This window comes from Epinephelus fuscoguttatus, linkage group LG7 (assembly GCF_011397635.1).
Source record: "Epinephelus fuscoguttatus linkage group LG7, E.fuscoguttatus.final_Chr_v1".
Classification (NCBI taxonomy): Eukaryota; Metazoa; Chordata; class Actinopteri; order Perciformes; family Serranidae; genus Epinephelus; species Epinephelus fuscoguttatus.
Genome location: NC_064758.1, coordinates 8,966,097 through 8,992,701, shown reverse-complemented (window position 1 = coordinate 8,992,701; position 26,605 = coordinate 8,966,097). Strand labels below are relative to the sequence as shown.

At 39.9% G+C, this 26,605-nt stretch overlaps 3 protein-coding genes across 4 annotated transcripts in view; 2 read left to right on the top strand and 1 right to left on the bottom strand.

Annotated features, from left to right (window-relative positions):
* Window positions 1–388: 388 nt before the first annotated feature.
* Window positions 389–1,742, bottom strand: taf13 (TATA-box binding protein associated factor 13). The gene is made up of 2 exons (XM_049580223.1): window positions 1,116–1,742; window positions 389–1,014 (listed from the first exon to the last, which is right to left on the bottom strand). The coding sequence occupies exons 1-2, from the start codon at window positions 1,334–1,336 to the stop codon at window positions 639–641; spliced, it is 597 nt and encodes a 198-aa protein (XP_049436180.1). The 5' UTR covers window positions 1,337–1,742; the 3' UTR covers window positions 389–638.
* A 264-nt stretch (window positions 1,743–2,006) lies between these two features.
* Window positions 2,007–13,433, top strand: slc35c2 (solute carrier family 35 member C2). Of its 2 annotated transcripts, none has more exons than XM_049580857.1 (10): window positions 2,007–2,239; window positions 2,634–2,840; window positions 3,596–3,746; window positions 4,236–4,299; window positions 4,439–4,511; window positions 6,567–6,735; window positions 7,320–7,403; window positions 9,506–9,681; window positions 10,145–10,274; window positions 11,297–13,433. In XM_049580857.1, exons 2-10 carry the CDS (start codon window positions 2,730–2,732, stop codon window positions 11,437–11,439), a joined length of 1,101 nt encoding a protein of 366 aa, XP_049436814.1. In that variant the 5' UTR covers window positions 2,007–2,239; window positions 2,634–2,729; the 3' UTR covers window positions 11,440–13,433. The 2 variants fall into 2 exon arrangements, with proteins under 2 accessions (XP_049436814.1, XP_049436815.1); XM_049580858.1 differs by having other exon boundaries at window positions 2,631–2,840.
* Window positions 13,434–13,933: 500 nt separating this feature from the next.
* Window positions 13,934–26,605, top strand: part of LOC125891509 (collagen alpha-1(XX) chain) — a 46,072-nt gene continuing 33,400 nt past the window's right edge. The window contains exons 1-4 of the mRNA XM_049580856.1: window positions 13,934–14,090; window positions 17,925–18,039; window positions 22,258–22,362; window positions 26,135–26,278. Coding sequence (XP_049436813.1) covers window positions 17,934–18,039; window positions 22,258–22,362; window positions 26,135–26,278 — 355 coding nt within the window. The 5' untranslated portion in view covers window positions 13,934–14,090; window positions 17,925–17,933. The remainder of the gene's footprint in view (window positions 14,091–17,924; window positions 18,040–22,257; window positions 22,363–26,134; window positions 26,279–26,605) is intronic.

Here is a 26,605-nt window from a genome sequence, read left to right as displayed (position 1 = left end):
CAATGTACAATTTGAATGGTACTGTGATGTTCATATCAAATAAACTACACTAAAAATGATCAAAATAGTTGGCAATTCATTTTCAGTTAGTTGAATTATGGCTACAGCCTTAGTTATCATTACAGCCTATAACGCTGAGCTAAACTGAGGTAGACACTGGCTGCACACTTTCTGGGGTACATGTAAAATTTCGGGAGCTGAGGTTAGGTGATGCAACTCAAAGTGAGTTGGCTGTTATCCAACCGTTAGTGCAGTATGATAATGCCATTTTGCTGCCTGTGTTTGTGTTAATTTGTGCTTGTGATGTTGAGTAATAAATGTCACTGCCCAGATGTTCTTAACAGTCTCGGTATTCTGGCATTAAAATTAACACTTATGACTGGGCATATTTAACAAATATGTAAGTTTCTTTATTGAGACAGTCCCAGACAGCATGACATCAGGGGTGTGCACAACACGTTGACACTGTCATACCACTATATAAAATAATAAACAGCACGTCACAAAAAACAGACTTGGGACAGCAAGTCACATCTGAGCAAACTCCTCAAGAACGCACGACTGAGAATTAACAATTCAATTAAAACAGCAATTAAAATGAAATGGAAAGCTACTACAGATATAGGTTAAAAAAGTGGTTATGAGCCATAATTTGCTTCGTCGAAAGCTTTCCGGGCTCTCTTCAGCTCTTCGTTCATGGTCAGTAGGTCTTTGACTCTGGCGAACTTCCTGGGGTCCTTCCGGATGAGGAAAACGATGTCCTCCACCTGGACACGGCCCTGGCGTCCGATTGACATGGCTTTGTGTGTCATTTCCGTGATAAACTCGATCACCAAGTCCTCCAGAATGTCCACAGACTCCGTATACGGGTTCTGGTCATCTCCAAATCCGTACATCATGCACCGGAGCTCCTTGGAGAAAAGCCTCTTTCTCTTCCCGTGGCCGACATCCACTCCGCTGGACCCGTCCTCCAACTCCTCATCGAAGCCAGGCTCCTCGTCCTCATCCGCCATTCTGCTCAAATATACATGCATAGGACAGTTACATAAATAAATTTTAATTTGTTATACTGTTAAGTCACACACAATACGTAATTAGAGCAGAGAAAACATTACCTTGTAGCTCCGCACAGTAACACAACACAACAGGCTCTGTCCTCTGTTGACTTCCGCCCGAGTTTCCTCGACCGTGGAAGTGATGCGAGGGGAACAAACGTTTGTTGGAGAAAATACTGCCCCCTGTGGTTATTTTTCTCCAGCACTGTTACCCTCTGAGTAATCTCAGAATAATGTTGTATCACAAAGTGTGCACATGACACAGCCATATACACTGTCATGACTGGCGGTTGGTCTCTTTCATGGCATATTGCGCCGCTGTTCCTTTGCTGTTGATACGTGCTGCAATGTTTGGAGACAGATAGGGCCAAACCCAGTTTAAAAATAAGACAATTTAAAACACTCGTGTCTCTGTGGATCACCAACTACCTAAATTATTACGCTAGCTAAATCCGCGTGTGTATAAACTGCATTTACTAGATTTTTTTTGCGCTTTGTGTGTATTATATTAGTGGAAAAACGCCACGGGGACGGTAGAAAGCGATACCAACCAACACAGAAAAGTCCAAATGTATTAAATCATGCCACTTCTGTGTGGGCAGTGTGGATGCCGAATAAAAGAATGGTTCACGATGCTTCGACCAATGTCTTAGCTTTCATTACAAGTGACCTGAATTTGCGAAATACGCATCGCCACTAAGACTCGAGAGATTCATCAATGGAGTTCAGCGTGTTGGTGTCGCCAGAGAATGACACGTTTCTCAGGATAGTGAAAAGATGACCCGTCCTACTCTCCCTCTGATTGGTTAGTACGCCTTCCTTTCGTTGGTTTGATTGGTTAGATTTAGACAAGAGGAATGGGATGGCCAACCAGAGGCAGAGTAAGGCAGAGTAGGGCGGGTCATTCCTTTACTAATCAAAGATACGCATATTCTCTACCGGCGGAAACCATGAGGGGCGCACTTTTACTATTTGCGGAAAGCAAGTGATAATGTCAGCCTAACAGAGCAGACTTTGGGGGTCTAGAAGTAAAAGCTTATTCATTTTTACTACAGTTAGCAGCCGTTATTTAACCCGTATCAACAATACAACTCCGCTTTACATAGCAAGCGTATGTAAACTCACGGGCTATAACGTTATTTGTAGACAATGGGACCTGTCAAACTCAGCACAACAACCATCTGGTAAGTGCAACTGTTACCTCACGTACTGGTCAGTTTATCAGCTAATATTAGCCGAGGCTGTTTAATTAATGATAATAAACTAATTCAGTTCCTGTTTAATAATTTGTAAGCTAACTGTGGCTAACATTGGGTACCTTAATGGTGGCTTAACAGTTAGCTAACGTTGTTTAAGTTTACTTAACGTTAGCAGATGGTGGTTGTCAAACTCGAGCTAACACTAATGTTGCCACTGGGCTAACATTGCAGCAGGCGTGTATATAACTTTGATAACTAACTTTCTAGCCACTTGATCAGCTGTAACACTACTGTTTAGCCAAACACTAACCCTGTTTCCCTCTCTCCATCTTCCCCCTTTCTCCTCTTCCTCACGGTGTCTCTCCCTCTCTGAAAGCAGTTCGCAATGGCTGTCAGGAAAGGATGCAGATTCACTTTGGTGATGGTTGTTTTACAAAAGCAGTCCTTTCTCTACCGCTGATCCTGGCAGCCCTGGATGGCGTTCCCTGTCCAGTTCTTTTGCCGGGGGCTTCGCACTGTTGGATTAGTTCTCCTTTATTATGTCTTCTCTATAGGCATCACCTTTTATAACAAATGGCTGATGAAGGTAAGTGTAGGAGTTCATAAAGCACCGTGGGGTATTTCTTTTGGATGATTAATGGAAATCAAATGTGGCTAACCTATATAATGTCTTGGAGGAGGTCTTACATAGGCCAGGGATGTTTAAACCTGTTTTTCAGTTGGGCCGGATCAGATAATGTGTAAATACCAGGGGGTCAGCTGCTTCTCACGTCATCAAAAGAAATCACATCCAAATGACACAAATGCAGCTGTTTCATCTTTAAGTGAAAAAGTATTCAACTTTCCACTGCTCCTGAAAGTAGCAGCACTCGCTCTTGACATAATTCTTCTGTGCTGTGGGCATGTCTACTGTTAAGCAGGATATATCTGGTGTTAGGTAACTGTTAATTTGTTTCTGTTACTGTCTATGAAAACACATTAGGTCCACCAGCATAGTTCCTACTTGGTGCATGTCTACAAACATTATAATAGTCCTGATATTGTGAGGTGAATGAAAAGAATATGCAAAGTGATCTTGCTTGATTAACTAATACTGTGTTTAGTATATTTATATAGTATTTATATAGTATATTGTGTGTATAGTATATTTTAAAACAAAAGCCGTGAGCTGTTTAAAGTCAGTCTGTGGGTCACAATTGGCCCCCAGGCTGAACTTTGGACATGATTGAAGTAGGCCATCTCCCAGTGTCACAGGGTTCAGGGCCCTGAGAAAACCCTGAGACACAGGACAATCTACTTCCACTAGGCCAACCTAGAGCACCCTGTCTGTTTCTCTTTCAGGGCTTCCACTATCCCCTCTTCATGACATTAGTTCACCTCACCATCATCTTCTGCCTGTCGACTCTGACGCGACGGGCCATGCAGTGGTGGACAGGGAAGCCCCGCATTGTTCTGAGCTGGACAGATTACATTTATAAAGTGGCTCCCACAGGTGAGATTTTAGTGGAGACTTTTACCTTACTGTTCAGACAGCAACACAAAGTGTTCAGAAAAGAGAGAATTAGAAAAGGGGCTGATGGTCAGCTCTTACGTTCACTGACTGACAAAGCTCTCAGTGAGGAGTACTTTGACTAAAGTCCATACTGATACAGACATTACATCACACTTAGGGGAATAATTTAAGATGGGTGAGAGGAGTGTTGTTTTTTCATTGTGCGGACACTTTAGATAGGATTACCCGTTATCTGTTTTGTCTTTAATCAGTGACAGACACATTAAAATATCCCATGTAGCTCTCTATCTTTAAGCCTATAATTTGTAAGTTTCACTGCTACTATTTAAATATGAACTATTAAAAAGCATCTCTTGATTAACTACCTTCTTATTAACAATTGATAGTTGCAACATAGCCATACAAAAACATAATTTATTGCAAGGTGTTTGTCTTCTAAAAGTCCAAAATTCTGTCCTTTTTACCCAGCTTTAGCCACAGCACTGGATATTGGACTTTCCAATTGGAGCTTCCTCTTCATCACCATTAGCTTGTAAGTTTGTTGCCTTTCCTTCTTTTCATAGAAGATACCACAAATATGTATTTACAAAATTCAGGTTAGCAGTATTGTATTTACCCAGTAATTGGATTGTTCTTTTCTTTTGTGTGACTCTTATTTTGTGTCATTCAAGGTATACCATGACCAAGTCTTCAGCAGTGCTCTTTATCCTGTTTTTCTCCCTGGCCTTTAAACTAGAGGAGCCGGTGAGTGACCTGCAAGAGGAAAAGCTTTTGCTCTGTTTTCTAGAGTTAACAAAAGAAGTGATACAAAACAAGAACAGAAAGGTCAGCACCTTCTGCTTTTAAATCAGATAAACTGTCTGCATAGGCAGTAGTGAAAGTAAGTGGTCAGGCAATGTGCCTAAAGCTTTGCTATGTTCTCATTGTGGTCAGTACAATTGATTTTATCTTCACTCCGCTCACACTTTATCAAAACAAAGCACAGCTCACTCAATATCTAAAAGTGCCTTGGCTCATTTTGTCTTTTCCATCTGTGAGTACACTTAATACATGTATGTCAAAAAAGTTTCAAGTAGTGGTGTAGTGGCAGAACTCATTTAGTAATGATGAACTCCAGCTGACAGCCACAATTAATACAAACACTGGATTTAAAAGGAGTAACAGGAAAGCTAGCATTAAATAATAATTATAATAGTTATTTACATAGCACCTTTTGAAGTCACAATTACAAAGTCATTTACTTATGTAAGAATGGAGCTTCTGTAAAATCCTTCCCTTTCAAGAATCAGGAAACAGTTGAAAAAATAATATGTACATTCTGTCTGCAGTCGGTAATTTGGGCTGCTGTTAATATGGGCTGTGTAGTCTGCCTAATTAGTTAACATTTACACATAGTGTTATACCTATTGTATTAATGCTAGATTATAATAGGAAGCAACAAAGCCATGGAAAGCTAACAAAAGCTAAACTGGTGATGTCAACAGTGTCAAATTCAGTTCTCAGTCATGATCAGAAGACAGCAAAGAAAGGCAAACATGGTCGCCAGAGGATGCGTTATGTCAGTGAAGCCCACTCACAATCTGTTTTTTTTTTTTTTTTAATTTTATTTATAGTTTCTGTGTGTCTGCAAGGGTCCCATGGATGTATAAACAGAGCCGGATACAGTGTTGAAGGCGTGCCCCTGTTCATTCCTACAGAAGTTGCTCAGTTGCATGTGAAGCCAAAAAAGCTCAGTTTCCGCAGTATGAAATTACCTGGATTTTGTGTGTTGTGGGATCTGTAGAGCAAGCACACTAGAGACTGTGGATGTGGATGTTGTGACATTCAAAAAGATGTATCCACTAATTTACAGATGTCTCTTTCACAATGTAAATCTATGGGAAAATGTCTTGTTCTCCCCCATAGCATCATGTTATGGACCCAAATAGTGTAATTCCACTTTTGGCCACTGTAAAATTGGCATCAGAGCCCAGACCTGTTCTTGGGGGGGTTGAGGGTCTGCGTGACGTAAATGTTGTCATCCATCAATGGCTGCGAGGGTCCGCACAGAACCCTCTGCAGTCATCTATGCACCACCCAGTTTTTGTGACCACGCAGACTCTACGTATAGCAAGCACGGCAACTGTGCACGCTCCAATCTCTTTTTCCTCACTTCAGTCCAGCCCAAAACACTGCGGTCATGCCAGCCTACAGCGGCGCCACAACAGGCAAGTGCATCACACACTCTGCGTATTGTGTAATGCACCAGTGCTGGAGGGGACACCAAAACAGGTCAATATGATAATCATCATCGTCGCCTGCTTCCAATTAAGTAATATGAGTCTTCTGACATGAGCAATGCAATTGACTGTCCTCACACTGAATACCAAAAATTGCAGTAAGAGGATTTGGATCAGTTGCTCTTCCAAGTATATGTAGTAATTCTTTAACCTCTTTGTTATCACAAAAATTCTGTAGGGTTGTAATGGCTATATAAATATTAGATCCGTGTGTGTGTGTGTGTGTGTGTGTGTGTGTGTGTGTGTGTGTGTGTTATATGTCATAGTAAGTGACAGATTTAAAGTACCATGGCCAAAATATTTATTTTGCCATGTTCTGGGAATTTTCCATTCATATTTTATGCAATCTTTATTTCTGTCCATCAGAATCATTCTTTGTTACGCTCTTTTGTATTTACCTTTTTTTCCTGTTATTTATATTTTCTGGGGGTTTTTTCTCTCGATTTCCCATCACTTCTCATCTACGATTCTTTTCCTTTGCTGTTTTTCACTGTCTCTCTCTTCTTTCCTTCTCAAACAGAACCCATTCCTGATCCTGGTGGTCCTGCTGATCTCCAGTGGTCTGTTTATGTGTACATATGAGTCGACCCAGTTCAACCTGGAGGGCTTTATCCTGGTGCTGCTGGCTTCCTTCATAGGCGGAATCCGTTGGACCCTCACTCAGGTCCTCATGCAGAAAGCAGAGCTGGGTCAGTGTTGAGTCACATGTCAAACTGATGATGAATAAAAGTACAGCAGTCCTGTTATATATGCTTTGCTCGTGGGCATTTTAGCTATATAAACACTGAAATTCAAATATGACTGTCTGCTTTTCCAGACCTGCAGCAATCCACCCACAATTGATTGAGATAGTTAAAAAGATGAACAAACCAGTTCCTTTAAAACATTTTATTGTTGCTGTTTTGAATACAAATGAATAGGTATAGATATGTTGAATGTATAACGACATTTTAGCTGTTCAGTAAACACCTCGATCCAACCAATACTGTTACTGACAGTGTCCAGTCATTTTGTGATGCGCTGGGCAATCCTCTTACCTTGAATGAATTGATAAATGTTTATGTTTAATATAACCCCAATTAAAACAGTGTTCAGCATGCAGCTTAGAGAAAGGTCAGACAATATATAATATTGTATCCTCTGATATGACTATTGGGTACATCTGAATTTGTGTTTTTTTGTTTTGCCTTTACTGTGAGAAATTGATTTTAAAAAGTCGAAACCACAGTTTGCTCCTCTTCAATCTTCTTTTTCATGTTGCACTCTCCACCAGGCCTTCAGAACCCAATTGATGCTATGTACCACCTACAACCTCTTATGTTCCTTGGCCTCTTTCCCCTCTTCCTGTATAATGAAGGTTAGTAAAGCCATAAGCTATGGTTTGACATCCTCACTCTGTTGTCTCTCATCGCGTGTCACTGCAGAAAACTAAAATCTGTAGTCTTAATTATTATATTTCAGAATTTTTCATTGAAAGATTTCACAGACCCCTCTGTATGGACCAAAGGTCATTTTCCTAAAACAGGAAGTGTCAATGTAGTCCTTGCTGCTTGTTCATGTCTTATGTTATCAGTTACACCTGTGCTTTTCCTGCTGTGTCACAATTTATTTATTTATTTGTTTGTTTATTTGAATGGGACAGTGCACATTGATGAACATGTTAAAACATGTAAAGATGCCGGATTGTAGCTTGACGCTAATTTCCATCCGTAGTCCCATTAACATAAAAACAAATTAAGACAGTACAACATTTCACAGTAAGAAAAAAGGAGCAGTAGCAATAAAACAAGCACTAACAGTGGAAAACACATTGAAAAACACAAACCATAATATACAGACAGACAGATAAATTGCAATACAGATTGACTGTGGGTGGAGAGCTAGCCCACAGGTAGGGAGACCATAAGAGTTTCATTTTGAAGAGTAAACTGCATAGGTGCTGGGTAAAGTGTCAAGTGCTAAAGTGCATGAGTGCCAGATGAAATTGCACAATGCCCTAAGGTGCCAGATGAAATTGCACAATGCCCTAAGGTGCCAGATGAAATTGCACAAAGCCCTAAAGTGCACATCAGTTTAAAGTGCCAGTTTGTATTGCACGAGGCCCAGTACACTCAGTTGCACATGCAGAAGCGTGTAATTATTGCACTGAATGTGATACATAAATGTATTATGTAAACACTACTGATGAGAAAAAATCATACACAAAAGTATTGTGTGATTTTTGTATACATGTAACGGAAAAAGAAAGAAACTCTGATGATGACCCAACAATTGCATTGCATTACAGGTTACAGGTGGTCGCATGTTTGATTTTCTAGTAACCACGCTTTCAGCTTCCCCTTGAAAGTGCTAAGAGTGGTGCTGTCTCTGATAATGACTGGGAGGCTATTCCAGCTTTGCCCACCTTTTATGGATAGAACATTCTGACCAAAGGTGATTCTTCTGTGTGTAATTTCACAGTCACCTCTTGTGCCTGACCTAGTACCATGTCCTGTGAGTCTTTTTTTATGGATGAACTCTTTGACAGGAGCTGGTGCTGGTCCGTGTAAACATTTGTATATGAAACAGGCATTTTTGAATACTTTTAAATTTTCAAAGTCTAGAAATTTGTGCTTTTCCAGGACCTTACAGTGATGATGGGAGTTTGGTTTCCGGTCAAATATCTTTACTGCTCTGTTATACATCTGCTCTATGGGTTTTAAAGTTGAGGTGCTTGCAAACGCCCAGTTTGTGAAGCAGTAGTCAATATGAGAGAGAATCAGGCTGAAAAGATAGGTTTTAGCTGCATCATCTGTTAAGAAGGGCTGAATTTGTCTAAAATTTAATAGATTAAAGTTTACTGTGTTTCTGAATTTTTTAATGTGTTTCTTGAAAGTCAGGTTTGAGTCCAAACATTAAAGATGTCTGCTGTGAAAAAAGGACTCTGAAGCAGTTCAAGGATAGTGTAAATTACATATGGGATGAGTAAAAAGCACGTTGGCATTTTTCAGAGGTGGGACATGACTTCCTACTACCTGGTGTTATTAAGTAGGGGTATTGAGACAGACCCAACTATCACCTATTCTCAGCTATTTTTATATTTCTTTACTCTTGCTTCATGATGCATAGCCAATATAACAAGTAGCTGCCGATATAATATTTTCTCAGCTACATTTTTCTGCACTCCAATAATCTAGTGGTTATGTGCTTAATGTGATTTTTGGCAGTTATGAGTGTGTGGTGGAGTCTGTGTAAACACCATAGCCTGACTGTGCTAATAGGATTATGTTCATAGTTAGTCAGCAATCCAACTGCTTGGCATTGCATGCTAAAGATCTAACATTGGCAAGATGCTTCACTGTGTCTCTGTCAGTTCTAATTTGATTTGAAAATCCTGAAACATGCAGATATAACTAATGACATGCAATTGACCCATGATGGAAACACCACTGTAGATTCTCCTCTCTGTCTTCTTTTCAGGGCTGAGCCTCAGTACCTCAGAAAAGTTATTCCGGGTTACAGAGCTCTCACCTTTCCTGTATTCAGTCATCACACTGAGTGTCGGCGGTTTACTGGCCTATGGTTTAGGCTTCTCAGAGTTCCTGCTGGTCTCTCGAACCTCCAGCCTCACGCTATCCATATCAGGGATCTTTAAGGTACTTTATAATTCTTCTCCACAAGAGAGGAAAAAAAGTTACAGTGTATGTAGAGCACAGAGTAGGTAGTGCAAAAAAGGATGGTAATTCTTTAAGTAAATAACCGAAGCGAGAGCCAGAGCACATTTTTTCAACAGCAAGATATCAGACATTTTGTGTGAATAAGGCAGAGTTCACCCATGCAAAGTTATGTCCTCAATGCTGCATACTCAGAGTATGGACCCAAGATGCAGAGTTTGGGAAGAAGAGGAATGGGTTTAGAGGTTATTTGGGAAATGATGCTTATTACTTCTGTCCAAAATGTTTACATCTTCTCACATTCACAAATACAACAGATTAGTGCTCCTCTATGAGTTTGGTATTTAGCACAGATGTCTTGGATGGCTGTAGTGTTCTAGTCTTGTTCAGACCTATCTAATATACCCTTTAATTTCATTCCATTTATTGTCTTGTTTTCCTGCAGGAGGTGTGTACTCTGCTTTTGGCAGCAGCTGTGATGGGAGACAAAATGAGCATGCTTAATTGGCTGGGATTCGCTGTATGTCTGTGTGGCATTTCATTGCATGTGGGACTCAAGACGTATTATTCCAAAAGTAAGTATTCATTTCATTGGCATTGTTCATAATACTGTTATGTTACATTTTCTATTGGCGACAGCGTATCCAGAGTCAATCAAATATTTTTTTAAAAACCCAGCCGCAGTGCCAGGTCTAACCTGTATCATGGCAGCACCAAAGGGTTTGCTGATCCTGCAGGGGGGGTCAGGGTTGTCTGGTCCCCCAGGGCTGGGATTTGCGTTGGCTGGATTTGAGTTGCTGTGGCCACTAACAGGGGGGTCCGTCACTGAACTGCTGCCCCCTCTCTGAGGAGATTGAGGCCGTGGACACACTGTGATTCGAGGCTCTACCTAACATTAGCTACATTAACATGACCTTGAAGCTGCAGCTATGAGCCTTTGACTCCAGTCATCTGAATGCTAAATTAATACATTAGCAACAATATGAAGTATTAGAAACATTTTCTCTCCATTCCTTTGCCGATCCAAACAAGTGTTTTGTTTTGTTTAGTGTCAGACTATCTTTTTGGTAAGTCCATCTCCCTTTTTTTGGGTTTGCTTTGCAGTGCAGGCAGTTTTTGCCAGTGCTAGAATACTTTCTCTGCAGGATTCTCTGCCATTGAATCAAGCTGAAGGGATGTGCACATGCATCTGCTTTCGTAGAACAGCCAATAGGAATATCCTCTCTCTGAGATCACCTGTGATTGGCCAAGATCTCTTGTCATGGGCTAGATTTTCTAAATCCCAAAAACAGAGCCAAGAGGAGATGCAGAAGTCTGGTTTTTCGCTCAGACCACATAAATTACAACATGCTCAAAGTTTATGGGACTTTTGCCCAATGATGCCCAAATAAAACTGCCAACCCGAGCTTTAAGGTGAACAAAGGAACTTTCCCTCTTCAGCAGATAAGTGTTCTCCTGTTGTCAAACTCTGCACGTTCTTTATGCACAATGAAGCTCAGATATTCTATTCAAGGAACAATAAACAAAGAGATTACGTGGCTGGGGAAATAAGAGACAATAATGTTGACAATGTCTATTTTGTGATATTTTTCATCAGATAAGGGACCGTCTTTAAGGCAGCTCAACAGTAAGAGCCCAGAGCTCGAGTTGCCATTACTGCGGCAGAAGGGAGACGAAAGGGACGATTCAGCTGCTGAATACAATGACGAAGATGAGGAGCAAGAAATCACTCTACACTGACATCCCAGGATACAGGCCACTGAAGTCTAGACTGTCTTCATACTACTCATTCCTTTACAACTGTTCCAACAGACTGACTGGACGGTGACGCCAAAGCTTTAGAGCATCCAAAAACTGTCATGTTCTGGACACACTGCCACAAAAACAGGGAGCAGCCTCTTCAGCTCTTTTCTTCCACCAATCATGTTTTTGGGCCAGGCCAGGGCCTCATTGGCTCGCTGTATATTAACTGTGGGCTTGACACAAGTTACAATCTTTTGCCTTAGGGGAGCTTAAAAAGTGTAGCTAATACATCCAAGTGTCAACAAAGTATGATGTATGGGAAGAGAGAGGGTGTTAAAGGGATACTATGACACCTTGAATTGTAGTGGCTCATTTTTCTTTGCTAGATACTTGTCACGCAGGAGGAATATCCTCTTACTTTTTAATATGTAAGTATGTGTATTTCTATAATAGTAATATTCTGTCAAATGGCACGGGTGCCTACAAAATAAGCTGTTGGGAAACTGAAGGAGAAATGTAGAAACTATTTAATGAGGATACAAGTGTCTGGTTTTGAAAAAAAATGACTATAGTTTAAAGTGTCCCGGTATCCCTGTAATGTAGAGTGGGAGCAGTGGTAACATCATTTCAGATTATCTTATTTCTTTTCCTTTTTATTATGTAGCATTCTGAAGGTTTTTTTTGTTGTTTATGAATTGGATGGATTAATATTAGATGTAATATAGAGGCTCAGGTTCCTGTGTCTGCAGATGGCTTTGCTGCTCTTCCTGTGGGCTAAGTTAACAAAGCTAATAACAATTTAATACAGATAGATCAATGAGCTCGGTAGGACAGCAATTAGCAACTATCGTTAATCACATAATTTTTTGGTTAAAAAAAAATCTGAAAACATGAAAAAGGCCGATCACAGTTTCCTAAACCCTAAGGTTACATCTTCAGATTGCGTTTGAGTTTGAGTTTTGTCCAACCAACGGTCTAAAACCCAAAGATATTCAGGGGCCTTCACAGAAAACAAAGGAAGCAGCAAACGCTCACATTTGTGAAGCAAATGAACGGAATGCTCGGCCTTTTTGCTGAAATTGTAAATTGATCATTAAATTAATTTCTGATTAATTTTTATGTCCAAAGAGTTAATTAATGTCAGGTTTGGTGACAGAAAGGCTCTTTGAATGTGTTTTTTTATGGTGTATGTCACAGTGTGATTATTTTTAATCAAATTTCCTTCAGAGGCTGCTAACTAAAACTATAGCAGTTATTTAAAGGGGAGCATCACCTACATGAAGAATTCCCATGTGTTATTTTCATGGCCCGGAGAAGTATCATCAGTATTAGCGAACATGAGCTACTCTCTCAAAACCAGAAACCAGAGAAGAAAGTCTCAAATTTGTGATGTCATCAAGTATTAAATCTTGAGCTGCTTCATAGACAATGAATGGGAGGCCGATTTTGTGGACTCACAGAATGTTTGTTTTTCTTCTTTATACCCAAATGAGCTTTATTCTGTTGTATTGTTCTCAGATCTGAAACAGAAAATGTATCCATATACTTAAAACTCCCCTGGGTGCTCTCAGCGTCATCCATACTTTCTTTCCCAATTCATTCTAGTCTATGGAGCAGCTCCTGGCTTTATATTCTGTGACATCACAAACTGAGTCTTAGCACTCTAGTTTTTGGATTTGGGAGAGTGAGTTCATGTGCTTATATTTTTGGACTGTCTTAGACCATAGGAATAACATGTAAATTCTGAAAATGGGTGCAATTCCCCTTTAGTTCAAGTACTGAGCTGCAGGGTCAAAGACTATTTATTGAATCTAAACTTTATGGTCTCCAGTCACTCTAGTTATTATTTGAAGAGACGTGTATATGACTACACCTCGATGTGCCTTGTTAACATCACAGCAGTCAAGAGGACTTATTTTTAAAATCCATCATAACTGAGTCAGTGATTATGTAGCTGAATAACTTGAGATTAAAGCCATTTAAGAAGTGAACCTTTTTTTGGCAGTTTTTTTCTGTGAAATTTAGCATAGTTGCAATACAAAGTGAAATGAAAAGAAAAAAATAATAAATCTGGAATAACTAATGTGTGTGATTAGACTACCAGTGTTTTGCCCACTACTATAAGGTTACACATACACTGCATGAGTGCCAACCCTGCACCTGGTTGACCTGCCAGCCTGTGTAGCCTCAGAGTATGGTCACGTTCCAACACAGCTGTTTGGGATAAAGGAAACATACACTGATGAATGGAAAAAGATATGCCTTAGATAGACCAGTGTTCTCTAATAGATACTGCTTTCACACATGTACTGTAGCAGAGGTTCTTTACAATAGAGGTGACAGATTATATCCTGCAAATGGCAGGGGGCAGCTACAGGTTCTAGGGGCGTAGGAACACCAGGGTTTGCTTGCTTACACGAGTCTTGTTTGCGCTGCGGAGGCTTATATAGCCTTCTCCGGAGTGCCACGCCCTTGCTGGAGCAGCAGGAGGGCCCAGCTTCTCGAGTTTCACCCGGAGGAGCTCAGATACAACCTGATGAAGGGAGCTGGCTCCACAGTTTAGCGGAACTGGCTCTTGTTGACATCCCTCCTCTGGAATGCAGTGTGCAGTCTCTCTGAAGGAATAACGTGGACTCACCTACAGCCAGGTAAGACCTCACCTGGCTCCGAGAAAAATCTGTTTCACTGTAGTGTAGCACAGTTTTTGTTGTTGGTCCTGCGTTCACAGGTAAAAAAAAAACTGAAATAGGCTTGCTTTATATCTTGAAAGTCTAGTTGCCGTCTATTGTTCGGAGCTATCTTAAGCAGCCTACCTGAGGGAGGGACAGAGCTAATTTACTACCTCTTTGCGAAATTTATACACATTAAAATGTAATTTTCAGTGTTTAATAACAAATTCAGTTCTCTTGCCCTCTGCGCATTGCGGATAACTATAAGCAACAAGCTAGCTGATACGCAGTTATTAAATAACTTCGCCGCGTTGTTTGTTGTGTCAATTATGCGTCAAACACTCCACATCTAGCGACTAATTGATTTTCAATTAGTAGCGGCAGACTTTCATACTACTTAATGTGTCTGTACTATATAGGGTCACTTTTAAGTCAACTTTAGCGTCTTTATTCAAAGAAAAATTAGGAGGCCACCTGGGTTCATTGGAGTTCAAGCTGTTTTGCGTTGGTGTCATTTTTTTCCCCTGGTGAGGTCACTCCAAGGGTAATAAAGGCACCAAAAACCAATGATACATGACACAACGTAAATTCAAGTAATAATGACACCAGCATCAGAGTTAAATAATCACTATAGCATCTTTTACACTGGATGTTGTAATACCATAGATAGATCCTCAAATGTTAGAAATAAAAGTGCAATGTAAAGTTTTTTTCCAGTGCATAGAGGAAAAACTGACTCTTTTCAAACAGACTCTCATTTTGGCTAACATAATGGACAAGTTGCTGGTATTATTTAGTCAGCCAGTGGTGGTAAAACTGGCAGAGGCAGACTTGTCCAAAATTAAGTGTTGTTTAGGGCTGCACAATATGAAGAAAAATATCATAATTTGACAGTGATGGCAAATGTGATGTTGAGTTGCAATTTTAGTGGAAATGGTAATTTTTGAATTCCGTTTTTACTTGAAAATAATATAAAAATGATGGTGGTGTGATTTTTTTTTTTTTGGATCTGTACCATACAAGGACGGTTCCTTACATCTGGAATATGATTTGTAGGCCCGGTCATCTCTGTAGCACCACAGTGCTTCATTAACAATCGTATGCTTCTACACGTTTTACCTTAATCAAAAAATTGCAGCTCCTGCAATATGGATAATGTACTTGGTCACATTGCCACTTTGATAAAAGAAAAAGACTGATTGATAGTGCAGCTCAAGTGCTGTTGTCCTGAGTTGTATTGCTTTTGTGACCTAATGGCAAGCATCTAGAAATTAAACGGGGGAATAAAAGAGACTCTAGAATCCTCCTAGCATGTAGATCCACTGTAAGAAGATTCATTGTTATGTATTGCATAACAATAGCCATCTTTTCCGCTCAAGTACAGTCCAAACTCAGACCTGGCAGGATTCAGGCACGCAGGTACTTGTAAAACATGAGAAAACATACTAAAGGGGCTCTTGTCACATCACATACTGTACATGATGACATCAGGTGGTCTGAAAAGCCTTAAGGCAGGCTGGAAGTGTTTCTTAAACTCGCCTCAGTGGTGGTCTGTCTAGTCATGAGGTCTAAAATATAAGTTGAAGGCTCAGACAGGAACTCATGAAAACATCTGTTAAAGCACGTAAATTAAGCAAAGACTGAATGTGGAATAAAATACTACTAGATTTGATTTTTATTAGGAATTTAAAAGCTCAATAACTCAAAGGAGTATCATGACAGAAAAACCCCAGGGAACAGCACTTAAATATTACTAAAAATACTTATTACCAAAGTGGTCTGTGCAGGAAACAACTAACAATATATGAAGATACAAATCAATGGAAACAAAAATATCACAATATAAACCTCTTCGCCCTTGCATCTCTAAGCCCTTGATTCAAATTTTCTATCTTAAAGTTAACCCATCGACCCTCCCTGCTAATCCAAAATCACAAATCATGAAGAAAAAAAAACGCTGCTCTTGTTCTTCTGAATTACCTACATCTTTATCTCAGAATTATGGGAAAATTTTGACAGAAAAAAATTCTCCTGCTTTTTTGAATTACGGAAATAATTATCACAAAAATATTCATCTCCTTAATTGAGAAAGATGGCAAATATTTTCTCCCATGAAAACTTTTATCAGAGTTCTGACATAATTATCTTGGTAATTCACTAAAAAAGCAGATTCTTTTTCTTGAATGCATTATGCTAACATAGCATCCAACATTTGATTGATAGGACAGATTTAATGCTACCTTTTAAAAATTCAAACTTGACTACCAGCACATGTAGTAACAACTCTATATTGTGACATGACATGAGAGCATTTTGATGAGCAAACATGTTTCACATTCAGCTTCTTCGTGTCTGTTCATTACAGTGTCAGTAAGCTGTCAAGTGTTTTACACTGTCTACATGTTTGTATTTCTTTTCACCTGTCCGTCCTTTTCCCTTTCATGATTTCATACTGAACCCTTTTTTAACTAAGCCAAGGATCATTTAAATTTTTCTAGCAATTGTCTCAGTCACAGGTCTGTAAACTCCAGTGTCGTGGCTGAGTTACCAGACCGTTGATTGTAGCTTTGTCCAGCCGGCATTTTGTTGAACAATGTTCTTATTCACAAAGAACAAATGCCCTTGTTTTCTAAAGAGCATCTGCCCACACAACTTTAAATAATTTTCCTGCAGTTTTCCAGTCTACTTCAAAATTATAAAGTACAGTTAGCTTTATTTTGTTGGAGTCAGGCCTCTAAAATCTAAAAATGAGTCACTGATATTTAACTGTTTGATCAGTGACCCCCCTTAAATGCAGATAATACTGAATCATGATGATAATGTATTGGGGAGTGAAAACAATGGCTCTCATGGCTCCAAACAACTGTTGCACTAATAATCCAGAGATTGCAAATGCTTTTTCTTCATGAAGGAATAAGCATCAAACACTCTGATTATGTAGTATGTACTTTGCATATGAGGCATTCAGTGTACGTTGTGTGTCACGTTAAATGTTTGAGATCTCAGACAGAGGCATGTTAGTTTTATGGCCTCTAAAATTGCTGCCTGTTTGTTAATATTACAGCCTTGTGTGTGTGTCATTAGCTGTGTGAAGTTTAAGGTCTGTAATGGGGACAAGCACTGAAGCACCTGTAGTCTGACTCAGCCATAAAAGAGTTCCCATGGGAAAAGATGACAGGTTACATGTGTTGGTGCCAGGTTTTTTTTTTTTTTAAAAAAAGCAGGCAGGTTATGGGTTTTGTTTTTGTTTTTTTGTTTTTTTTTAGTTGTTGTTTTTTCTGTTACGGTGGCATGAACCCTGTGCAAAAGCCAGTAAAATGCACCATGCCAGAATATTTTTTTCATAATTGATTAATGCTGATTAATTTCTGAATTCATCGTTTGGTTTATAAAATATCAGAATATTGTGAATTATGCTGCAAGATGACAACTCCTTCTTAAGTGAGATGGGCAGTTTGCTATCATGGAAATGGAAGAAAAAGTCTTAAGTGATTATTCATTAAATTTTCTGTCGATTGACAGGAGAAACAAGATTTTCAAACACCAGCCAGCTGCACATTGATAGTGTCTCTGCTGCTCTACTTTGGGTTGCATGGTTGATCTTAATTGTGTCTGTTGGTTTGCTGTTTGATGCAGGTTATAAGTCAAACTAAGTATATGTGTGTGTATATATATATATATATATATATATATATATATGTATGTGTGTGTGTGTGTGTGTGTGTGTGTGTGTGTGTGTTAAAAATGACATGTATTTAGATATAAATGAATAAGTGTATGAAATATTTATAGTATTGTTTTTCATGTTTCTAGGCTCCACTCATGTCTCCGCACCTCCTTGCTTCATCGTCATCATCATCTTTCTGGCTAATGCTGTGTTTCCTGCTCAGTGTCGTCTTGCTGCTGTCTTCAGGGGTCCATGGCCAAGGTAGAGTGCCTTTCATGACCATTACAACCATTTAATTATTAATAATAGGAAAGTATGTCACATGTACAGCTAGAGATTATGGTGAAGTCTAGAAAAAAGACATCTCTGTTGTGTTATTGTAGTTAGCCTTTGGTGCTGTAACGTAACGTTATATTTTTTGTCTACTAGCTACATTGAGCTAATGTTATCATTGCTAACATGGTAGTAGTGCCATAAAGTAACCAATTTAAATTTCAAAAAAATCTTACATGTATAAACCTACTTTATAACACTATATTATCCCTAGAAAAGTAATAATAAAGAAAGCAGGTACAGCATTCTTCTTTTTTTGTAAGAAGACAAACTGCTCGAGATGCTAGCATGTTAGCTAGCTGTGTCCCAAAAGAAATTCTCTTACCTTAACTAGTAACGTTTATGTTAGCAAATACAATATCAGACAATCTCAAAAACATATTGTGAGATGTTATGAAAATGTATAGCAATTTAATAATGTAGTAGCTTTATTCTTTCTGGAAGGAGACAATCTGTTAGCAGTGCTAACTTGTTAGCTAGCTGTATGTTAACATAAAAAATGTCATAACATCTTGAATTATTTCACCATTTCTTATATTTTAATGCAACCATGTTTGCTATGGTGTATTTTTCACTGTAATAGTTCATACATAATGTTTAGCCTGCTATTTCATTTACTATGTTGTTTACAGTCCTACATCAGGCCAGAGCTGCTTGTACTAAATTGCCATAAAGCAGATTTTTATTGGCATATTTCACATCCTCTGACTGCCTCTCATATTAGTCACAGACCACTATCCTTAAGAAAGACATTTTGTGGCAGACCATTCCCTGTTTGTCACAGTACAGCTCTGATGACACAGTGTTGGCAGCTTTACTATTAATGTTTTCTAATTGTTTTGTGCCTCTATTACTACTGCGCTGACACTGCTGACACAGTTACCGTTTTGTCTGCTGATTTCCAACAGCACAACTTAAAGCTCCACAGTTTGACATTTTTGTGAAAGAAAGTCGCCCATAAAGACAGTAAAACGGGCAACCTTGCATGGCAGTTTAGGTCAATTATGCTAATAATCAAATCTCATTAACATGCACATCCTTATGAACAGGTGTCATTCATCAGGCTGAATTTAGCATTTCACAACAGGTTTGTGCAGTTTAGAGAGTTTAAGGAGTCAGATGTGAAATACTTGTATGAGTAAACCTCACAGAAGAAAGTAAGAGGGGTTTAGGGTATGAATATGAAAATGGAGGCCCAATGTGCAAAGCCTATTAGCAGAGTTCATTAGGATTTAAACACACTGCTGAAACAATCACTCATACTAACACACAGGCTATACTACACTGCAATTAAAGAACATGACATTATCATAAAGGTATGATTTTTTTAAATTGAATTAGTAACACATTTAATTAATATGCTCATTTTTAAAATATACTTTGTGATGCTGGTTATTAAAAACAATTCATGACCGTGCCTTGCAATTATTTTCACCGACTTATTAGAATTTTGCAATTTCTATATTTATTTCATAGTTAATTTTTTGTACATTGCATAAAAGAAACAATTGGCAAGACTCAAAGGGCTTATTATTTCAGTGCTGAACTAAAAAATGATGGCCACAACCAGCTGCTCTTATCCCACACATCAGGGAGTACAAAACAGCCACTCTACTTGTCTGCATATCTCCCCGCCTGTGTGGAAAAGTTGTTGTTGTTAGTGGGTCTGTTAGACCTTGACCCCAGTCTCTAAATCCCCATCAGACCCTATCTGATCTTCTGCCAGGCACCCAAGAAGATGAGGACCCTCCAGAGGCCCATGCCCCAAATACACAGTTGCACACACAGTTATACACATACACACACGCATACACACATACATGGTTGTCAGAAAAGAATCTGTTGAGTGTTGAGGGTCATACATCCACAGAAGCGATGAAGACAAAGTTCTGTGATTCATGCTGTTCATGTCTACACTCCTCTGTCTTCTTCACTTCCGCTTTCCTCTCCCCCCTCATCCTCCTCTCCATCTATAACCCTGCCACATAGTACATACAAAACCCTGACACACTGTAACTCTGTGCTGTTCCTCTGACATGACCTCTGACCCTCCAGTCCTAAACCAGCGTCCTGTTCCTGTTTCTATACCAGACGAGAGGACAGGGCATGCTTTGATGGATGAAGGGGCAGCTGGAGAGAGGGAAGGATGGAGGGCTGAAGGGTAGAAACATGAAAGACACTACTTGTTGGGAAGCCCCTGCTGGAAATTATGTAGATGAAGTGGAAACAAGAGATGGATTTGATTTGGGGAGAAGGAAGTGAGAAGGGTTAGGCCGTCTTGGAGAACGGGAGTTTCACAGCTTGTTTCTTTGATCTTTGAAAAGCCTGCAACTGTCATGCCCTCCTCTTCTCTGGAACAAAAATCCCTGACTAGTCAACACGCACACACTTAGAGCATGTTTACACCTGGTATCAACATGTTTCTGTGATACAAACACAAGTAGACAGTTGAGACACATTGCCACTTAAATCTGTGTCTACCATCTATCATGTGTTTCCAGCCAACCACTTGTGTTCAGGTTCTGTTAGTGCCTACCTTACTTACACTGAAAGGTCAAAGGGCCACATGCACAGTTGTTACTTCTACCTGCATGGTAGCTGCTGGCTAGAATGCTCAATAGTCTTGTTATCGGTTGTGTCGGTACAGCTGGAGATATCACTGTCAGCAGAAGCCAACACGCCTCGCTCCTTAGGGCAAAAAGGAGGAATGGTCACGCAATACTTCATTCAACTCATCGTAAACTGCAGAAGTTACAGAGCACTGGGGCGCTGTCACCAAAACAACCACCATGTACTACGCTGATGACGTATTTAGAAAAGCTATGTTGTCAAACTGGGTTCAACATTAATGTATTTTTTCACTTGCCTGGATGGACAGGCAGATCAGAAATCTACCCGCCCATAGTCAGATTTGCAGACACAAATTGTATTATTTATCTGTGGTTATCAAATAACATATACATGCCACTGAAATACAACCAGTCTGCGGCCATGGTTCTCGCCAAAACCGGTGGATTGCCCTCTCTGGCTGGGGGAGAGTTACTGCCTCAAGCAATGGTGTTCAAGTATCTTGGGGTCCTATTCACGAGTGAGGGTAGAATGGAGCGTGAGATGGATTAGTGCAGCTTCTGCAGTGATGCAGGCACTGCGCTTGTCTGTCATGGTGAAGAGGGAGCTGAGCAGGAAGGTGAAGCTTTCAATTTACTGGTCCATCTACATCCCAACCCTCACCTATGGTCATGAGCTCTGGGTAGTGACAGAAAGAATGACACTGTGGATACAAGCAGCTGAAATGAGTTTCCTCCGTGGGGTGGCTTGGCTCAACCTTAGAGATAGGGTAAGGAGCTCAGACATCGGGAGGGAGCTCGGAGTAGAGCCGCTGTTCCTTCACGTCCAAAGGGGTCATTTGAGGTGGTTCGGGCATCTGATCAGGATGCCTCCTGGGCGCCTCCTGTTAGAGGTGTTTTAGAGGTGTTTTGGGCACGTCCCACTGGTAGGAAGCCCCGGGGCAGACCCAGAACACAAAGGAGGGATTACATATTTCATCTGGCCTGGGAACGCCTTGGGGTCCCCCAGGAGGAGCTGGAAAGTGTTGTTGGGGAGAGGGATATCTGGGGTGCTTTGCTCAGCCTGCTGCCCCCACTAAATTCCTGTTTCCAAGATAATTAAAATGTTCATTTGAGCTTCAGCAGATAAGACTTTGTCTTTACCAACCACCATTTTATACGAGTACTGTGCAAGTACAGTTCTCAACAGAGATGAGAAGGAAGCAGGATGGCTCTCTTCAGAGCTACTTCTGTCATCTGCTGCAGAAAAAACTATGTGTTTAATTGTTTTTGTATTCAATATTTTGTCCCAATTACCTTATTGGGCAAGTGTATGTTTTTTACTGGCCTGATGTGACATTTTACTTGCCCCAGACAATCAGGCAATGCTTACTGTTGAGCCTTGTCAAATGTGACTTAGACCACCTCTGCAAGTGGTTTGAGAGGTGGATCCCAATGCGTTATGGTGGTTGTTAACACTTCTACTTAGCGCCACTTGTGATCACATTACCCAAGACGCATGTTAATACCAGGTGTAAACAGGCTCATACACTATAAAACCTAATTTTGTTTTCTTTCCTTTGTTTCTGTGAATTTCAAGGTCGTTTAAAGCTGACGGTCCTGTCTGAGGACAGACTGCAGATGAAGTGGAAGGAGGCTGATGGACCCGTTCAGGGCTACAAGGTCCGGGTGAGACCCATCTCAGGTGAGACTTTCCTGCCTGTGCTGAACTTAATATTATTTGGCTTCGGCCCCTTCACTCAAATAAGGGAAATGTTGATGATACAGCATGTTATGATGTTTTAGATAACTGCATGCTTTCGTCTTTGTTGCATCCATTTGTTGAAGGCCCTTCCCTGCTTCAACATGGCACTGTGTACAAAGTGGGATAATAAAGAAATTAATCCTGTTTTTTGTGGAGGGACTTGACTGTCCCTCACAGAGCCCTGACCTGAACCCCTTCCAACACCTGCATGGTCCCATGCAGACATCGTGTGCACACCAATTTTTATGACTGTGTGGACTGTGCACATAACAAGCATGTGAACTGCGCATGCGCCACACTCATGTTTCAAACACCAGTCTAGTCCAAAACACTGCAGTCAAGCCAGCCAGTTAACTCACCTTGCGGCCCTCCCGTTTACTGCTGGTGGCTGACTTGGACCCTCAGTTATTCTATAGTATATGCATTCTATAGTCATTACATTGTGCATCAACATTAACTTCATAATTATAGATCTAAACAAAAAAACTTGGCTATTTCCACTTTAACAAACTAATCTCAGACTCTTTATTTAGTTTGGACACAGTCTAAGATTCTCTGATTTTGGAACCATGGATTCCATCATAAGCAAGAGCAGCTCTGCCTCTGGCTCAATATAACAACAAAAGAAAAGAAGATATAGGATATCATTGCAACATCAGATAAAATACTTCATGGCTTATCTTCAAAAGACATGATAACCTTTCATGCTGAGCTGAGACTTCAGAGAAATCTGTATCCTGATTTGTTAAAACTGGTTAAAAGAATGATCAAAATATACTGTGTTTTTGCATTTGATTTACAAAAGACATAAGTTGTGTAAATCATTGTATTTTTCTTCCATTTATGGAAGCATATTTTAAAATTGATTGGCTATAATCCAATCCCAGTCTGATCATAAACTTTTTATATAAGCATATTTCCCCAATTCCCTCTTCTCTAGTTTGAAGCAGCATATAAATATGGTGTGAAAGGGTTTTTCATCTCGCTGTGATCCAGACTGCCATCAATGTGTCAGCTCACTTGCTTCACAGGTGATGGTTTGGATAAGAATGCGGCTCCCTCTCCTCGCCTTCTCCTTCACATCTATGATTCTTCCTGCGCTTCTAACTTCTTCCTCAACGTTGTTTTCTCTCTGTCACCCTCTAATCTCCCATTCCACACTGTGCAGCTAAGTCCAGGCACGTCTAAAACTGAGACTGAGGGGGGCTTAGAAGAAGAATTCAGTCCAACGTGAGTCTTGAGGTGTTGGGTCTGGGAGGGGGGCAGTAGGAGGATGAAAAGGTGGTGTAGACGAGATTAAAAAGGGAAGGCAGTACTATCCTGGAAAATACATTAAAAAGAATTGCAGAAGGTTGCAACATATATCTGCATTTTGAAGGACAGAAGAGGAAGTGGTGTATCATTTGTATAGAAAAGAAGAAGACGTTGAAAAAGACCAGATGGAAAAGAAAGTCTTACAAGAATTACAAAGAGAGCTGCTGAAACCCCCCCCCACTAAGATTTATGAACATACATGCAATATATAAATCTAAATACAGTCTGCATTTAAGGCTCATTTTAGCCACATGGATAGAAAGAGTGCATTCCATTTGTCACTTTTAAGAATTATCGGGATTTAATTCAATCTAATCAGACAAGTACTGAGAACAGTGTGCATAATCTGTTAGGGTATTTAGAGCAGGTTGGGCATGATAATATATATTGTCTATAACACTGTAAAATATTAATGTAGCATAGACTCTTCAGATTAGTACAACTACATATAGACCTGCAGTATTTCTGCAGCGTGATGCTGAACATTTAGACTGTTTTGTTCACTTATTTATTGCTTACATGTCGACTTTTACAGCTTCAACTCCTGGGAAAACAGTTTGTAGAAACGGATCTTACCCAGACATCCAAGGCCAGTAGACTGTGGATTGGAGAGGGAGGGCCATTAGTACCTTATCACTTATTATGTGGTAGTGTTTAAAAAATATTGTCACAATAGCCCAGTGGCTCAGTGGGGAGAGCAGGTGGCCCATGTACTAAGGAAATGTCCTCACTGCAGCAGCTGTGGGTTCGGTTCCAGTCTGCAGCCCTTTACTGTCATCCCCTGTCTTTCCCCCTTTCACACTTAATCTGTCCTGTTAAGACAATTGAATGTAAATTGTGACACACTATATGACAGCAAGAAGATAACAAAGCTGTACTGTATCTTACAATTATTAAATTGTCAGAACTTTGTAAAAAATTAATTGAAAATAATTAAGGACATTCAAAATGGAATAAGTAAAGAATAAAGTGATAAAGTAATTGCAGGACCAAAAGTAAGTTGTTAAACGCTCTCTAAACCACATACAGTTAGCCAGCGTTGCTGCCTTTTTCCCTTGCTTTATTCCTCATGTTGCTGATCTGTTTGTGCTGACTCAGTTGAAATCTTCAAATTTGCTGATGATACTGCAGTAGTTGGGTTCGATGAATCAGCAGGAGGGAGGTGTCTGATCTTGTAAGTAGTGCAGTGATGATAGCCTTCAGCTTAATATAGGAAAAACTAAAGACATGATTCATAGACTTCAGCAGAGGGAAATGTGGGGAACTACCTCTTCAAATTGCCAGCAAACCAATGGAAAAGACAAAAGAGATTGATGCTGGTATTGTTTACACCCTGATGGTCTGTACCTGTGTGTCATCATGGCAAAATATGGTAATGGCGACACCTGTTATAGTGGGAACTACCACAAAAGCTGTTTGGAGTATTTTGGTAGGTGTCTGTATATCGGTCTGTCTGTTTTTCTATCTGTCTGTGGACAGATATTGTCAACATGATAGCATTGCAGCTGTGCAAGATGCAGTCATTAAATTTTACAGGTGTGCAGTTAAGATGTAAATGAAGGACGAGTTTTAAGATGGGTGTGGTCTGAACAAGGGGGGCGAAAGTATGGTAACCCTTTTGGTACTTCTGTTTTTAGTTTTTAGTTAGCCTCGACAATTTGACAGTATGTGGCTGGTAGTGCATTCATCCTTTGTGTCTGTGTGTGTCATCATGGCAATATGTGGCCCTGGAGACACCTATTGTGGCGGGAACTACCACAGAAGCAGATCTGAGTGTTTTGCCATGTGTTTATTTGTCTGTCTGTGGACAGATTTTGTCAACACAATAGCATCACAACCATGCAAGACAAAACATAACAGATGTGTAGTTGAAATGAAAATGAAGTTCAAAGATGGGTGTGTAAGTCACAGATCACTTCAATCATTCCAGTCCACTGATCCAGTGCTGTCTCGGGCATATTGAATAAAATTTAACAGGGTTCACTTGTTTCACCAAATGCCATGTGTTCCATTGCACCATACATACTTATTTGGTGTTGTGGCTGGCATGATCCCATTGCAAGATGGTCTCTAGTATTCTTTGTAATTATTTGTTGTGTAATTGTTTGTCTGTGTAATTTTAATGTTTAGGTTATTTGAATCCTGAATTGTAAACCCGCGGTGTTCTGTTTATGTTATTATGTTTTATGTATGTAATGGTTTTATTACATTGATGTTATGGCATTAAAGATAAATCAACTCAACCCAAAACATAAGTACAGACTCTCTCCTACTTATTGATACTCTTGCAGAAAAACAAGACCTGAGAAGATGTCAGAAACCTTGACTTTCCCTTAAGATTTAATTCTGTACAGTACCAAGGCAGCCATTTCTCAACCAAAATGCTCATCTTTTCCAGAGGTGCCACAGCCAGAGCTGATGCTGACCACCACACGGGGCCGGGCAACAGTGGCGGGACTAGAGTCCAGTCAGGAATACGCCCTCCAAGTCCTTGTGCTCAATGGAACGACAGAGAAACTTCTTGCAAAACGACGATTCACCAGTAAGAAATGCAGAGTGATGGATGTGAGATATTAGAAAGGATGGCTGAAGAGGAGAAGATTGAGGACGGAGGGAGGAAGATGAGCACAAAAGGAACAAATAACCTTCAAGAGCTTTTTGAGGTCAAGTCCTTAGTGTTTGAAAGAACAGAAATCCAATCTTATTGTAGACAATGACGGTAAATGTACCTTACTTTGAGGTTAAACAGTCCATTATGGATTTGTGGGTTACTTGCCAGTACTTTAGAATACTTTGCACATCATAGTAAATCAGATGTATTTGCCTGTTGTCAGAGAAAAATAAGAAAAGTTAAAAAATGTCTTGCTGG